General features: G+C 36.6%; 1 protein-coding gene across 1 annotated transcript in view; it reads right to left on the bottom strand.

The window, feature by feature from the left end:
- ESR1 (estrogen receptor 1) overlaps positions 1-12,833 on the bottom strand; it is a 162,978-nt gene that overhangs the window by 66,884 nt on the left and 83,261 nt on the right. The window contains 1 exon segment of the mRNA XM_048296803.1: positions 10,146-10,336. Within this exon segment, the coding sequence (XP_048152760.1) occupies positions 10,146-10,336 (191 nt within the window).

Below are 12,833 nucleotides of genomic sequence, written 5' to 3'. Positions count from 1 at the left end.
GGCACAGACACAGACTAAGGCAGTCTAGCTTGGGGTGACATGGAAGAGAAAAGGCTGAAAAACACAATTAAGGAATAGGTAATATACAAAACCAAGTTTTACTTTAAAGTGAAATAGTATAGAACTCAGTAACCTTGATGTAAGCTGAATTGTCTTTTAGCTATTTGACCTTTTATCTAATGCTTAAAGCTCATCTCTTGGCTAAGGTGATTCCAATCAATCTGACCTACTAGAAGGGATTTCTGAAATGGGACACATCAACAGGTGCCCAGCTGCCCTGCCTTTTATTTTCATGATATCCAAAGCATAATACATGCTAGAAGAGAGGGTAAGTAGGCCCCTTGAGAGTTGGTATCACAGAAATACCACGAGGAAGAAATGTCTTCAGTGATCACTGATACTTGCAGAGGGAAGCAGACGTCACTTGGATGCTGTGATCTTATTGAGGCTTTTTAAAAATAAATTATCAGACAACCTGCACAAAATTAAAGGCAGTGAATTTAACAGGGTGAATCCCCTAGTTTTAATCCCCCATATGTATGACTTGCACCATCATGAGCTACCATGGAAGAGTCTATTTGAGCTATTGGAGGAACTTGGGGAGGGGTGGTCTGTTTTTCTTATTGCAACTCATGAATTGCACATTTTAAAACAGTAAAAATAAAACTAAGTATTTTTATAGCACATCAGGATATGCTAAGGTCTCTCCAGAATGGGGTGCAAAAATCAGACCCTTTTCTCATAGCACTAACTTTAGATGTGACATTCTGCACGATAATGACCAACAGCGGAGGGGAGGAGGATGAGGATGCCTAAACTGATGTCGTTGAATTGACTCATCATGCATTTTGAACAAAGCCAATAATAATTATTATCCTTTTACTACTATATGCTTTTCCTTTCATTATTCTCTTATTTTCAATCTTCATGTCACATATTTCCTAAACTGCTCTTTATCTATCTGAATAAGGTTAGCCATTACCTCTGGAAGCACCAGATCCTTCTATGATCTGACAGTGATATCAGCAAAATATTCATACGTCAGCTAGGATGAAAGGAAGGAAAAGAAGGCTAAACTGCAGACTTTATCCACACCTTAAGGTGCCAAACAAGACTGGAGATTAAAAGCAAAACCTTGGAAAGAATTACCTAAAAACAAAAAGAAAAAAGAAAAGCACTTGGACATTACATTGGCTAACCTAGTAAAAACAAATGTTGAATGTAGAAGAAAAAGTAACACCTTTTTTAAGTTAAAGTGCCCCAATAAAACTGCACTGATTGGTTTTAAAATATCACTTTTTCCTTAGAGGTTCACAGAAGAACAGAAGGTTATGTCTAAATCTTTTATAAGCATGGACACTCAAATTCACAGCTTAATTACCCTCAGACAAGGTCTTTGAATTTGGAATTTGGGTTCTCTTAGCAACTACTCAGAATGGCTGAGAAGATTAATCTTCTTCCTGGTTTTAAACAAGCAAAACTTTAGTACATGTGGCAGTAAAGAAAAGGGCCTAGAAGGCTGTAAAATATACTTCATTTCCATCCAGTGAGGAAGTCCTCTTTTTCTGCATACCTCAGAAAGAAAGATTATGAGATATCCTGAGTTAGAAGGGACCTGCAAGAATCATCAAGTCCAGCTTCTGGCCCTGCACAGGACAGTCCCAACTATCACACCATGACCCTGAGAGCATTGACACAGATTAATCACAGAACCACTGAAGCTTCCCAGTTTACTTGAGCTGACATGGGAAGGGGTAGAATTCTACTAAAGAAAACTCCCACAACTATTATAAAGAGCCTAAGAAGCTAGTGAGAAAGGAGGAAAGATTAAAATTTATATACTCTGTGTTATGTCTTTCAGCTGTGTCATGGAGCTCCCAGACTGTGTCTGCCTTCTAGTGGAATCTTCTTGTCTTCCCTTACGTGTAACTGTAACAGCTCACATGAGCAGGTAATTCCAGCCAAATGATTATGATACCAACCTTTTCTTAAACCTTTCCATCAACAGGAAAAATGAAGAAAGAAGGAGAATGGGCACTGCATGAGGGCACCAAACCTGCTCCCATCTCACCATTATAATAATGCATGGATTTATATATTGAGAAAGGGTGACATATTGAATAAAAGCCACTATTTAACTTTATAAATCTACAACCATAAAATTGTATTTTCTACTCAAGCAAATAATTTTGAAGTTTTTATTATTGTCCTTATCTTGTAATTTAATTTGGTGTTTCATCTACTATTTCAGGATTATGATACCATGTACATAGTCTACTTCTACCCCAATCCAATTTTCTAATTTTAGAAAAGGTAACAAAATAGAAAGTATATTTTTTCCTCATGAAAAATAAAAACAGACAAAAATACTCATCCAATCACACAAAATCTGGCAAGGAGTACAACATCAAGTTTCTGTTTCCCTAGCTGATAAATCACAATTGTTTTAAGTCCTTGGCATATGATTAAAACAACAGCTGTGTTAAAGGGAAAAACTCCCACAACGTATTACTCACAACCATTTCAATATGATCTCTCCAGAGACAAAAAGCATTTTCAGAGAGAGCTATAGGCATGTCATGGCCATCTTATTCCCATAGACTTTGAATGAAACTCTTGTATTTTTAGCTTCCCAGTTTATTTGAGCTAAAATGGGAGGGGATAGAAATCCACTAAAAAAAACTCCCACAACTATTATAAAGAGCCTAAGAAGCAAAAAATATTGCAAATTGCTCTTGTGTACTCAAAATACTATCAATTGTTATCAAAAAAAAATTAATGTAACTCCCTATTTTTATTCCAGATATAACACCAGGTTTGGATCTTCAGTATCTGAATGGTTCTTGCTATCCTACATTTTTCAAGGACCTGTAATGTAGTTATCCTCACAGTACCCTTGGAAGGAAATTGTTGGTATTTTTATTTTACTGGCAGGAGGAGGGGAGCAATAAAGGATTCTCACTGCACAAAGCATGCAGTGGACATGGGCATCTCTAAGCACCATGAGTCTTCTGCACTGAAGTCTGTGAAACTGAAACCTCAGTAGAGTTGACAGCTGGCTTGCTAAATTATTACACTACTCATTGACTCCAGTATTTTGACCAAAAAAAAGACCATTTTCTTCCCATGTACCGCTTTCTGCTGCAAAGCCAAATCTAGTTATATTCTTCTTTAATTTACTGATCTATATCTGTGATCCTTGGTTTGCTCCCTCATACCTTAACATCATCCATACTCTGTAGTATGAAGAGTCATCCATTTTATAATCAGAAGGGTCAACCAAGGTATCTTAGTCTCTTGTTCTGCAAATCTCTAGCCCCATTTTAGAGTGGTAATAGCTGTTTTACCTGTCACACTCCCTAAAAGCAAGTGGAACAGTTTAGCACTTTCCTGCAGGACAAAAATTTTATGTTCTCTTGTAGTTTTTAAATGCAAAGTGCTTTTTTTTCCTCATCAGAATATTTTGAATTGCTGACAAGCTCAGTCCTCAGCTAGGAATAATGTGAGTCTTCAGATGAAATATTCATTAAACATTTGCAACATGTAATACTGTTTAATTTTTTGTTGTTTTTGCTTGATATGGCACAACAGTCATATTCCAGAGGAAGTAAAACAACATTAACTGTGATAATGTAGGATACATTAAGAACAGCTTCTAAAAGCCAGGTATTCTGTCTAGGAAGTGGGAAGAGCTTTGGATTTGGCAGACGAAACACAAATGACCATTTATAAAATCAGATAACAGTCAGTTCTCTACTCCCTGGCAATGTGTGTTGCCTAGCTTCAGAAAGCGTTTCAATATTGCCTAGATTGACACGTCGTACATCAGCTAGGAAAATATAGTTCAGATGATTTCAGAAAGTCAGTCTCAGGGAAGAGCTATCAGAGTTCATGGCTGCAATGGAAGCTGACATTGAATGAGGCTCCATAGTGTCTGTCCCAAATCCAGTTATACGTAGTGTTTTCCTCTCTAATAGGTAATGCTCTGGAGTATTTCTTTTATTAATTGTTATTCATTTGTAGATGACATTTTTATGTGTTAGAAGGACAGAGGAAAGGCCAGACTACTCTGCTAGCCAGTCTGAAATAAATGGCAGAAGAGTACGGAATAAGAATTCCAAATCACCTTGGCAAACTGGAGGTAGCACACAGGAAAACATCAGCACAAAAGTCCAAAGTACAAAGGGCTGGTAGTAATCTCTGCATTAAAATAGGAGTAATCATATGCACAAAACAATAAGGAAAATAAGTTGTTTCTTCTCCAGAAAAGTATGCCTGAATTTATTCTGCATCACACATTGATTATGAGGATCATGTTTTTGTAAATAAAGCAAACATTACGGTTTGGTGGATATAGACAAATACCGTGTGATGGATGGGCTTGTCAGGTAATCCTACCGCTCTGTTCAGTACTTGTTAAACACCATATTGAAGGAAATCATGCTTCAAGAAAAAAAGAGAACAGTAAAAAGTGGAGAACCTCCAAAGCAGAGCAACTAGAAGTGGAGAAAACAAGACATATGAGAAAATGTTGAATAAACCATGTTTCTTCAGGTTAGGTAAAACAGAATAATTTTTATTTCAAGTGTGAGAGCAGTCTTCCATGCTTTAAAGGTTGTTGCAGAAAGAAAGAGAACAAATTTTTTTGTAGCATGATTTGCAGGAAAATAAGTGATGACCTTAACCTGCAGGCAGGAAGATTCAAATTTCCTAGTAGCCTTCAAAGATAAGGAGAATAAAACACTGGATCAAGTCACAGGTTTTAAGAAGCAGTTAAATAAACATATATAAGGAATTGGTAGAAGTTGATCCTATCACAGGACAGAAAGATGAACTAGAGCTCAAGGTCCATTGCAGCCATGTGATTTATTTGGGGCATGAAAAATAAGAAAGTATCCTGGATACAAACATCTTAAGCCACTATCACACCCATGCTGAATGCAGCACTTAAAATTTGCTAGAAATGTACTGCATTCAAAATTGCCTTACTAGGAAAAAAGAGATATTGACTCTTGCCTTTCAAAAGCACTCAAATTTCTGAAACAAGATCACCATCAATTAGACTGCTGAAATTAAAAATATATGTTAGAGCATGCAATCAGAGCAAAAAAAATGCAATCAGAGCATGTGTTTAACTTGAGGGACACTGGAGAAAAACTACTAAACACACAAAAATAAATCAAAAGAAGTTTCAGAAGAACCTGGCTGAGTAGTTAGAGCAGTCTCAATGACAGCTAAACCCAGGCAAACTTTTCAAATCCACATTTTCTAGCCTTCAAACTTCCAATAGCCATCTCCAACTGGAACCATGTGTTTTTCACTCTGAGACCAGATGTCCATCTGCAGCTCCCTGTTGATTGGCTGTGATTACCTCTGCTAGTCTCACTGAGGTTCATGTTCTGCAGTTTGGCTGACAGCTCATAGTACCAGTGTACAAGCAGTCTTATTAGGGAGTTTCTGCCTTCTTGGCTGCAGGATCTGAGCTGTTATAAAACAGATTACAAAAATACCATCAAAACAGAAGACAAGAATGGAAAATTAAAGGGGAGATCTCAGAAACCTCCCAAATTGATACTGTTGCAATTGCTGCACTTCACCATTACCTAAACACTCACTTACTAGCATGTTTTACCAGTAAAATGCTCTCAAAGATGAAAATACATATACATTACCACCCCTCTCAGCATTACATACTTTCAACAAAGTACAGCTCTATCGCAGTGAAGTTAAAACAATTGATAACACTCAAAGTCTACTGCCAAAACCCTTGTACTTGATGGTCAGAAGGCATAACTGTTAATTAAAATCCAGGTTCAAGCCACACAATCAAAATACTTCCCAGCTTCAAGAATTCCTGCACTTCAGAGACCTTTATATCTCTGTGATCAGGACACTAAAGGCAGGCCTCTGGAATTCCTCAGCTATTCATCCATCCTCAGAAGCCAACCTATTCTGGTAATGCCTCCCATCATGGAGCAATTGTTAACTAACTATATGTGAAATATCCCAGATATGAACTAAAGCTGTGAACAAAAGCAGAGAAGATGCACCTGAAAAACATCAGAAGGGCATACGAAGAGGAAGTAGAATTGGGGATTTATAAAATGCTGCAGCAGTTCTGGGATCAAGATACCCTCTAATGTAAGGATTTACCCCGGTTTGTTCTGAATCCCTTGTGGTCCCTCAGGGTTTGCAGACACCCATATGTAGGCATTTTCTGGATGCTTGTCAGAGGTGGTATGAGTAATTCTTTCCTGTCTCATAAGGCTTGGTGGCTATCCAAAAAACAAGGGAATTAGAAGGGTGAAAGAATGTGTGAGTCACAAGGGGATTTTTAATTTGTAAACGGCACTTGTAAGGCTCATGTTGAAATACATCATCCATTTCTGACCAGATTTTAGAGAGGCTGTTATGGGTGTGCGGGAATGAGTAAAGGTGCAAAGATAATGGACTCAGAAGATAGAAAGATATACAGCAGGAGACTGAAACCTTTTAGTTCACTTAAGATATCAAGGTGATTTGATTGACTTGATAACAACTTATTAGAACTTTCCACAGGAGAAAGACAGTAGTTTCTAAGACTGGTTCATGGAAGTGATGTAAAAGCCAATGTAACACACCTTAGAAAGGTAAATTTTTAGTATATGGGAAGACAAATCAGAATAAACCATCATTGTAAGAAAACTCTTGAGCCCATAGATCATGTCTGGGCACCTTCTAAAATATTTACCTCCATCAAGTTACTGGGCTGTGTAGATGGATAGCATATAAAGTTTATATCGAGAGAAGAACAGAACTACAGATCTAATGGCCCTTCTTGGTCTTAAAATTGGTAAGTATTTTAGTAGAGAAGTACAGTGTGCTGTGCTGTGGCTCCTTGTCATGCTTCTGAAATGAACTCCCTTGACCAAAGTACACTCCTGAAGACTACATATGCTGGGTGAAGAGTAAAGCACTGTCACCAAGCAACATGGTATTCTTGGTGTCCTGTGACGTTCCTCTCCCGTGAAAGATTGTACTTTAATATCACTCTGCACTGAGATTTCTCAAAACAAGGTCCCAAATCACTTTTGGGACATAGACTAACAAAACAGACTGACATAGTTTCAGGAGGCAGTTGAGGTTTTCCACAAACCATCTGTTGTTTAAACAAAACTGAAAAGTTGCACATATTGAGACAGTTTCTAATTCAGATTACTTTTCAAGCTTTAACTTCTTGACAACAAAGAAAAACACCTTAGCATTTAAAACTCACAAAATATCACCAGGAACATTCCAGATCCCCTGGATAAAAATGAAACTATTTACTGTCACCTCAGGTAAGCTCCAATGCAGATGTGAGTTTTCACAAAATTTCAGTATATACTTATACAGGTAAATATAGATACTTCAGATATCACTGAGAGTAACAGAGGAAACTGATTACCACATACAGCTTGTTTGTGTCTGTCCTTACTTTTTCCTGTGGTTCTATTAAGAACAAGATAGAATACTTGACTACAGTCTAGCAGGGACATCAAGGTTCATTACAGCAATTCTCTGATGAGAAGTACAGAAATGATCATCTCTGCATCTATACACATATATGAGAAATACAGGTTAGCAAAGAACAAAGTAGCGCAGTTATCTTTGCTGAAACAACAAAAATCTTTCCTTAAAGCATTTTGGTTTATTTTTGTTCATACTAAAAAGTTCTGTGAACCTCAGCAGTGTTTAATCATATGATTGGCAGGAAATTTTTCCCATTTATTTTAGGAATGCAGAGCATATATACAATGCAGTATACATAAGAAGTCAAAAATATATACAATAATATTTAGTCCACATATTCTTCTATAAATACACCTGCATTCATTCCTAACTACCTGATCACTACATATTTAAAATTATTATCATCTGCAGGTACATGCATGTTTTTGCATCTATTCTCAATCTAAAAATTACTTTCATTTTCATCAATTGGACACATGTTCAATGAGAACATGTACTTGCTGAAATAGAGATCTCTTCCAAATCCAGTAGAAAATTCAAAAATTACCTTAGTTCATCATGACTGGGTACCTATGACTTTAAACATTCTTCAGCAGATTTTCATGCCATCTGTGATCAAATGATCACAATTCTCTCATAAGTACTTATGTCCTCGAATTATTTTTTTATATTTGTGGATGTCATTTTTTATGATAACTCAATCTCAAAAGAGGTGGATCAACTGGAGAAAGTACAGAGGAGTTTAACAAATGGGATCAGAAGTCTAGAAAGCATGCTCTACTGAAAGAACTTGGTTTGTTTAGTCTAAAAAAGAGAAGACTGAAAAAAGATATGATAACAGTCTTCAACTATGTGAAAGGTTGTTGTAATAAGCCCTCGTCGTGCCCACAGGGGATAGGGCAAGAAGCAAGGAGCTTAAATTAGAGCAAATGTGACTTACAGGTCATGAAAGACATTTTATGGGGTACTGGAAACTTAAGCTTTAAGATTTAAAAGCTTACCTACTTAAAAATTACCTTAAATATATATACGTAGCAAGAAGCAAATTTACTAACTAGCCTTTAGCATAGCACAAATAGATAACAGATCCACTGTGGTGGACCACAACATTTGTCCATGAGGAGGCCAGGGCAAAACCACCAAGTGCTGACAGCACAAGCTCAGTAAACAGATTCATTTCTTCTTCCACAATGGCCAAAAGCTCAAGATCTGTGCTGTACAATTACTTGATAACTCTTGCTTAAAGCTATTTCAATTTCCACTTTGTTGTGACTCAGTTCAGTTCAAGCACAAGGACATAATTTCAAAAGTCTAAGAATAATCCTGATTTGGTCAGGGGAAGTGAAAAGGAAAAATAACAAAAAAACCCACAATAAGGGAGCTGTTCTGACATTGCAAGTTAAAGTAAATCACTCTGATGTGAAGAAAAAAGCATTTCACCCTTCCTCCATTCAGTGTTGCTTATTACTGACCTCTGGTTTTAACCACTTACTCTTTTAAAAATCATTTTAGTGTGTCTGGACAAACAGAAATACGACTAACTATTGACTAATCATCAACATTCAAATAATTCCATCAATGTCTACCCTTCAGCCAGTCTTTTACTTTTTCTCTTCAAGGCAGGGAAAATTCTGAGCTGAATGCTGGAAGTATTATTTAACTCACCTCAGTGCTAGTCATGCAACAAAACAGGCAAAAATCACACCTTGTGATATGAGGTAAAACTGTTCCATACTATGTTTACTTCAGTAAAAGAAGCAACAGAAATTTTTGTGCCTATGTATCACCTGGAGATTTTAAAAACTATAGAAACCTAAATAAAGCACAGCACTTTACAAGTTTTCTGTTGAAAAGGAAGATATCTGTTTTATTTTCTTCTCTAAAACTTAGATACTGAACAGTACCTGTATTTTCAGTAGAATTATAGTTACTTCTTACTCAGTTTAAAAGATGTTGAACAAAGCAAAAAAACCCATCTATTCCACAAAGTGACAGGCATTTAAATAATCATCTCTGTCACAGTAACTAACACTGTTTTTGTTAGATGCCCTTTACTCCACTAGCCTTTTTAACTATGACAAGACTGTGAACTAAACCATTCTGTGTGCAGTTCAAAGCCCTGCTTTGTTGACAGACACAAATAATATTTCATCAAGGAAATATTCCTTTTCAATACTCGCTCTCAAAAGACATCTGACATCTTTAAGGAGTTGAGATTTGGATTGAACCATCTGGCTAATGGAGCACTAAATTAAGATTAATAAATCAATCAGCAGGAATTAATCATCTGACAGGGAATTCTGAAAAAAAAAATGCCTTGGAGGAGAGATATGCATAACCTGAAATAGTGCATCTTGATCCAATATGGATTTTTAAATTAAATTTCTCACTGCTACCATGGTCTGATATACCTAAAGAAACAACAACATAGAAAAGCTTTTCCTTCCCTCATTAATGTTGGACTAAATAACAACATATTGTATATCTGCTAGAAGCATTCACCAAACACAGAGCTAAATCTATGCGGGAGAGCACAACAACTGCTAATGAAAACACAATCAATGTAATTGTCCCGGACTCGGGTTGCAATCTCAAGTATCTTCAGTTTCCTCAAGCGTAAAGAGTAAAGGTGACTCACTTGAACTGTTTATTACCTTGAATACTCCTTTTGAAAAAGGCTTTGCAGCCCTCACAAGACCAGACCCCATAGTGGTATCCTGAGGCGTAGTCGTTGCAGACAGCACAGTACCGCGTTTCCTTGGTGGACTCCATGGACAGGCTCCCCTTCTCGTTGGTACTGGACATCCTCTCCCGCATGCTGTGGCGCCTGTTATCAGAACTTGGTCTGTTGATAGCAAAAAAAAAAACACAAGCACAGTTCTTTCAGGGAGGTAAACTTCATCCACTGCTTCAGGTTGTCAGAAAGAAATCTTGTTTGTTTGAAACCAACCGATAGACAAAAGAAAAATGTTTTTATCTACTGCCCTCTCTCCTAGTTGGAAAGTCGCAGAATTAGTAGGATATGGGGGAATTTCTCATAAATCAACCTGAAGTTACTGGGTATTGTACCTTGAAAAATTAAAAAGCTATTTGATAAATTAATCAATTTTTCAACATCACAAAGGAATACAAAAAAACCCAGCACTATTTTGTGTACCTGCTCCCATCCAAAGGTTTCAGCATAACTGCAATATCAGCAGCTAGGTCAAGAATCTGAGTCAAAAATCACTTGATGATTGCACCTGAATTAGTTTAATTATTAACTTAAATTACTATATTATATACACCTAAATTACTAATGAAGCTATTTTCAAGTATTATTGCCCATTTAGAGATGCAAGCTTTCCTTCACTTGTCAAGATCTAATACTGCATAAAAAAGTGCCTATTCTCATTACAATAACACTTTCATACAAATTAAGAAATGGTTTTAGCACAAAAAAAAAAAAAGAGAGCGTATTGAAAATTGTTGCCGAAGAATTTCTGTTCCAGTGATACACAAATGTTTCTGCACATGTCCTATATATGCACATGACTGGCATGTGCAGGATGCTGTGCAGGTGAAAACCAAACAAATCTATCTGTAAATGGCAATGAATTCACATCCAGCTGAACCTGGTAAGAGGCTGTTATGGGTAGTTGCTGCACACATGGTCTGCAACATTGAAAAAGCTGAGAGGATGTGAAATTGCCAAGGGAACCACCAGCGAACTCTGGGATTGCCCCTGGAAGGCAAACAGTTCTTGCGAAACATGCTCTTCAGTAAGAGTCTGCACTAAAAATTGTTCAGGAGACAAATACCATTGGGTGTGACAGCACCAGACAAGCTAAAGCATGAAGAATCCTACTGTTTATAGTAATTACCCACTTTCATGCATGCTTTAATTGCTGATTAGTAAGCAGGTGGCTTTTATCTCCCCAGAGTCTCAACATTTTCTCTAACAAACATATCCTGGTTTTGAGCCTAGGAGACTCTCTTTCAGATTTCTTCCTACATACCTAATTTTGCCTTATTCCCTTCATGAGCACAGCAAAACTTGCTGTGTTTTGATGAACCGAGACATCTGGCACCAACCACACCTTCTTGCTCCAAACCCGTACTCCCCAGCAGCTTTCTGATTTCCTTAGGTATGCTCAAATATCTCATCTAGCCTAAGTTCCCTGACATCTCCAGCTGCAGTACCTCTCACCATCCAAAAGATTTCTCCCAGCCAGCCAAAGGCACGCTCTCACATGTGCTCTCGGCCATCCCCTTGAGACTTTATATATATAATTTCTGTCCCCAAATATGATATTAATTCAAATCTTTTCAATGAAAATGTATCAGTTATTAGAGACACATGAGGCTTTACCATGTTAGATAGCAGAAACTACTACTGGCATCATTCAGGAAAACTGCATTTTTTAAACCAAATGTTCTTTGCCAAGACTTATACATCAGCTAATTTTGAACATTTACGTAAATAACTTTTTTCCTTTGGAACTTGTGAAGAAGTGAAGAATTGTAAAGGGTGAAGGGCTGACATAACACATCTTTGGTTTTTCAGTGAGACAGGAAAATTGAAGAATGTCACAATTGACAACATGATTCTATAAAACTAAGCAGGGAAAAAAGCCCTTGCATATTTTAGATGATAAAACATAAAAAATTAAAATTTTAAAATGTACCAAAATTAACACAGTATCATTAATCAATCATTATGGGCACAACACATACATTGTCCATATAATTACCTTTTCCAGCCCCACAAGCCGATCTAACTATACTTTTTTATTCTTCTCAAAGTTCTGAACCTTCCTCTGAATTTGCTTTATCCCAGTGCCTCATTTAATTGACTTCTTTTTTTTTTTTTTCTACTGATCAAAGCTGTTGTTTCTTATCTTCTCCACTCCATTCTCCTCTGTCTGCAGCTTTATCACCTCTGTCAGTATAACTTTAAATAAACCACGCTGTGGCTTCTTTAAAATACATACTCTTAGGTGAATATAACAACAAGAAAGTTTTAAATATTTGAAGTAAACCAGCAAGCAATCTAATAACTGTCAATATAATTTTAATAGCAATAGTCTAATCTGTTAGGTACACATGACGACTTGATAAATGTTCATAATCTTTGATCAATTTTTTAAAAAACTGATACAGATATGCATGTTACACAAGATAAGGTTCCTAGAATTATTTTCATCTCAATAAGGAGTACAAAGAAATTTAAATTTTGCACTTTAAAAAACAGTACAAGAAAAAAAATTCAAGTTTCAAAACAATTACATATTTCTTTAGGTGTGTAGCAGTTTTCCAACATTACACACTTACTAAAGCAATCCTAGTTTCTCAGTTGGATA

The sequence above is a fragment of the Corvus hawaiiensis genome, chromosome 3 (assembly GCF_020740725.1).
Source record: "Corvus hawaiiensis isolate bCorHaw1 chromosome 3, bCorHaw1.pri.cur, whole genome shotgun sequence".
Lineage (NCBI taxonomy): Eukaryota > Metazoa > Chordata > Aves > Passeriformes > Corvidae > Corvus > Corvus hawaiiensis.
Note: the sequence above shows the minus strand (reverse complement) of the source record. Positions and strands in the feature narration are given on the sequence as shown.